General features: G+C 41.0%; 1 protein-coding gene across 5 annotated transcripts; it reads right to left on the reverse strand.

The window, feature by feature from the left end:
* Positions 1-1,664: 1,664 nt before the first annotated feature.
* Positions 1,665-4,669, reverse strand: LOC119294648. Of its 5 annotated transcripts, none has more exons than XR_005143509.1 (4): positions 4,337-4,669; positions 4,205-4,263; positions 3,375-4,101; positions 1,665-2,033 (listed from the first exon to the last, which is right to left on the reverse strand). XR_005143509.1 is itself a non-coding variant. In XM_037572875.1 (4 exons), exons 1-4 carry the CDS (start codon positions 4,507-4,509, stop codon positions 2,002-2,004), a joined length of 345 nt encoding a protein of 114 aa, XP_037428772.1. In that variant the 5' UTR covers positions 4,510-4,665; the 3' UTR covers positions 1,665-2,001. The 5 variants fall into 5 exon arrangements, 1 of the variants encoding a protein (XP_037428772.1); XR_005143510.1 differs by having other exon boundaries at positions 3,375-3,499; positions 4,337-4,662; XM_037572875.1 differs by having other exon boundaries at positions 3,375-3,499; positions 4,249-4,263; positions 4,337-4,665.
* Between the last annotated feature and the right edge of the window lie 136 nt (positions 4,670-4,805).

Below are 4,805 nucleotides of genomic sequence, written 5' to 3' on the forward strand. Positions count from 1 at the left end.
AGAAAAATATGTGAGATCTATGGTCTTGGGCAGGAAACTACAGGCGGATGCTAAAAGCCACTGCTAATCAGAGCAGGGTTTCACAGATCTATCCAGGAACTAATACATGAATATGAACAGTTGATGATACCGCAAGAACATGAAACCCTAGAACAGATCTAGGTCGAGAGGAACAAAGGACTTACCAGAGCTGAGGAAGATGCGGAAGATCGCCGCAATTTTCTGGTGAGTTCAGGTTGATGCAGCGGCCAAGGTTGGTGCTCAAGATGACGGCGGCGGCGGAGCTCTGAAGCTGGCAACACAAGGAAGACGAAGAAGAGAGGGCACGAAGAGGAGAAAGGAAATGACCCTTCGGTCCTATTTATAAAGCAAGAGGACGTGTGTCAGGCACGACAAACCAGGGGGCACGGAACGGAGCTGTCGCCTCGATTTTCGCAGATCTATTAAACAAAGAAGATATCATGAATGTTGTAATGACGTCATGCCGGTTTATAGCAACAAGAGAAGATGACATCACGACGGTTCAACAATTGCAAGAAGACGTTGAAGACGAAGATTTTTTGCTAAGGATTGATATGAACCAGTTCAAATCAATCTAGGGCCTAATGTTGGGGATATTACTACTGGGCGTAAACCGGCCTATCTGGGCCGGGTTAACTTCGTCAGTAGTTCAAAGGTGTTAAAGCCCAAGGATGAAGATAAGGGCCCAAGGCCTGTAGTCGGTTTAGAACCTGTAGCCGTAAACCGGCCTGGTATGTAAACTTGTGTTGTAAGTTAGGAATAAGGAGAGACCAACCCGGATACGAGTATGAACCGGTGTTGGGACTCTGTGAACCGGTGGGCGTCACCCGTGTGTGTATATATATATATATATATATATATATATATATATATATATATATATATAGGGTCGCGCTATTCGTCACCCTGGGTGAGGAATTCTTATTCCTCACCCCAGCCAAATCATGTAGGCACATGCAACCTGCAAGTATGCCAACCGTGGAGGCTTCTATTCTGAGGTAATTTACAAGGCAACTGGGGTAAGATTATAGCGTGTAGGCTGGTGAGGTAATATAGAACATAACAGAGGTAAGATTACAGCGTGGGCTTCAGCCTGGCATGCCCGAAACAACCGTGAGAGAAATTGGCCTGCGATGTAAAATTACTACGAGGTAAGGTGAGCAACAACTCAGCGGAATTCTTTTTTATGTTGTAGTATTTTATTGTGGCATGGGTGCGCTTCAGCCTAGCACAGGTTTAGATGATAAACTGTATATAGGCTACTTAAAATGCTACTCGTTAATTATTATTTATTTGTATTGGAATTGGTTCAGACAAAAAAAGAAGCTAATTTTTTGAACTCCTAAACAAACTCGTAAAATACTGCAATCATGTGAAGAGACACACAGATCTGTCTGCTCTCAAAAGTACAGTTTATCTATCTAGCATGCGCCAAGTTCATGGAGCATTGTGCCCATTCTTCATCGTTCTCATTTTTCTTTTACCAGTGGTTGTTTCATGACAAGACAGATAATCTTAGCTCACATTTTGTCTAGCTTTTGGTGGTACAGAACTGTAAGCTATGCTGCAGAGCTTATAGCATTATTCTACAACCAAATCGAGATGGATACTCTCCAGTTTTCAGAATGCTCAAGAAGACAAGCTTCCCGTAACTCTTAAACTGGTTTGTTCTGGGCAGTAGAATTTACATTTGAAGAGAAGGATGAAGCATTTGCTGATCCAGAAGGTTTAAGTTAACATTGCAGGTAAGATGTTTCAAGGATTCTCCACAGCTATGTTTGCATGCTTAATGTTCTTCCAAAGTTAATTTTGATACACATTAATTGTGCAGGTTGGTAATTCAGCATGGTAAGAAGGCCTATCTATAAGGGCAGAGAGCCCCCTTCCATGTCTTGACGTCGATATGTCTCAGATGCTTGACACATCGATCCTGACCATCACCATTGTCTCATTCTTTGCATACCGTCAGCAACTCCATTCCTAGAGATGTTTGCATCTTAGGCTTGAGCTACCTACAGTGTAAATAAAACTGATTATGATTCACTGAGAATTTCATATTTACTGATTAGAGTATAGGGAACAATAAGCAGCATCAATGAAGCACATCCTAGGGGCATAAGGTTAAAGAAATAATGTGTTGAAACAAACGTTGATATGCATATGCAATTCCGACAGAGAAATCATTTTGTAACTACGGGTATGTATATGCATGGAGTTTCAGAACAAATAAACATTAGCTAAGAAGAAAATGAATGGATATTGGTTAACAAAGTAATAGTGTTCTTGTTAACTTGCAAGAGATGATCGGCAGCAAAACAGAAGATTGTAGAAAATGCTAAGAATAAATAAACAACTTACAATCCTTAGTCCAAGTTTTGCTTCTCAAAGAAATGAAGCGCTCACTCTCTTAGAATTTGGTGCAAAACATACTACAATCTGAGAAATAAGCTTGTAATTTTGCCCAAAACAACTAAATTTGTGGATGAAATCAAAATCGAACACATGGTCTAATTTTCATTATGTTTGGAACATTCGGTACAATTTGGCATCCGCTTTCTCAAAGTATAAAGTTTCTTTGTTGTTTTATGAGCATTAACATCAAAGGTTATGCCAAAAAATAGCACATACGATGCTGTTCAACGAGATGCGATGTTATAGATTTATGATCTAGATGCTGACATAAGTGCACAACAAACAATCTTGGTCGATAAATACTCCAGAAGCACATTTACATATAAAGTCTGGTTTATGCTAGGGAAAATTAATAAGGAATAACATCAATGAACAATACATTTTCAAAGCTTTACAAGTTACATACACCGACAGACTTGCATGCATGCTTGAAAAAATTAGAGCAGATACCCCTTTTCAAGTACCAGTATATAGTATATACATATACACCCAGCCCTTCCAAAAAAATACCGAGATTAGATTTTCTACCTCTCTTTATGAGTATAAACCTTTTGATTCACTGCATATACCATTTTCTTGAATGGAACTGAGGTAATGTCCAGTAGAAGTTTCTAGATTATTTTGTTATCCAGTAAATATCCAGTCAAATAGATCAAGAAATATTGAATGCCCTTGATGGTACCAAAAATAAATGAAAATCCAACTCACAACTATGGTGGAGGGGCTAATCGAAGAATGGGTGTTCACCCCAAGATCAGTGTGAAGTTAAGCAGGTTTTGAATCTAGTCAGACCCTATGTGCCCAAAATCATATTTAGGATAAGCAATCAAGTATATATACTCCACCAACTAAACAATTTGCAAAGAGAAAATTTTATAAAGCTTTGATATAGATGCATCTGAAGTCATGAACTAGATCGGCGGAACACTTTTTTGATATACCTGTCATAGTGCCTTGATTGTCGACAGGAGATGCTTTCTTCTGAATATGCAATAGATAATTGAGCTTTGTCGGTGCCGATTGCTGCTGATATCTCAGCGTGACCAAGTCCCATTGAGCATCCTTTCTGATTTAAATCCCAGGAAGATTTGGATAAAGAGCAAACAGGAACAAGAACAACATGAAATTTGACAATTAAAAACTTAAAAGAAGGAACACCAGATATTATATACTACAAACATGCAAAAGTATAGAGACCCTCCAGGGAGAAGTAATTGTTGCACTTCAACACCCAGAGTAAACCTCAATAGTCAAAACACCTTAAAGAGCAACAGTTCTAATACGGAGTACAACTCTAGTTTCATTAGCTATCTCTGTAATAATTTATAAAATCAATTTCCACGCAATGTTCCTATCCTCAATGAATTGTCTATAGGAAACGTAAGAACTACTTGATGTCTATTAATAACAGATCCATCTTTCTATACCAGCAAATTACTAAATACCTGCTTCTCGTGTGAATATATATACAATAGGGAGCAAAGTTAAAAATTCAGTTAAGAGAACGGACCTTACTATTTTTGGACTTCTCGATCAACAAATGATTTTGATTGCTGACCGATACATGCACAAATTAGTAATTCCAGAAAATTTACCAAGCAAAAATCCAGAATCGTTTTGCAACTATGGATGCCTAGTGCACTCAGTTGATCTTGAGTAACCTAAAACCTGTAGACAGTAGACACTTGTATGGATTCTTTACCAAAAAAATGCATGAATTGACGAGATTCTGGAGATACTAGAAATCGCACGTGCATGCAAATTAGTTAACCTGGGTGGAAATGAAGGCAGCCGTGGGACAGCTTGTAGACTTACGAGTCGATGGCCTTCCTGCAAGGCAATTAAGCACATCGATCAGGGTGAGCGAGGATGGAAAGGAGACAAGAGGGAGGAGTGGAGAGACCATGCGTGGAAGCAGGGGACCATCGCCACGAGCAACGAAGGGGGCTGGGGATCGATGCGGACTGCGACACGGCCGTCGGCGGGCGAAGCCGTCACCCGCCGCGAAGCCTCCTGCAGCACAGCTCGCCTCGCTGCTGCCTCCGGCCAACCTTCCACCCCCAGTGCCGCACTCATCAGGGGTCGACCAGCAGCTACCACGAGCTCGCCGCCGACACCTCTCTCCGTCGCCGCCGAAACTGCTCGCCGCTTTCGATCCAAGAACTACGGAGGTTATCCGTTCATTTCCTTTTTTTTTCTTTGACGAAAAGAGTGGGTTTGCCAACCGTCGCTTGGAAAAAAATATAGTCCGGCTGGAGAGCGTCTGGCTTGAAGAGCGGTGTGATGGGCCAGGGAGCAGGGCCCTGGCTGGCTGGGTTGTTCGACCAGGGTGAAGAATTCTTATTCTTCACCCTGGGTCTTAAATAGACTTT

This window comes from Triticum dicoccoides, chromosome 4B, assembly GCF_002162155.2.
Source record: "Triticum dicoccoides isolate Atlit2015 ecotype Zavitan chromosome 4B, WEW_v2.0, whole genome shotgun sequence".
In the NCBI taxonomy this organism is placed as follows: domain Eukaryota; kingdom Viridiplantae; phylum Streptophyta; class Magnoliopsida; order Poales; family Poaceae; genus Triticum; species Triticum dicoccoides.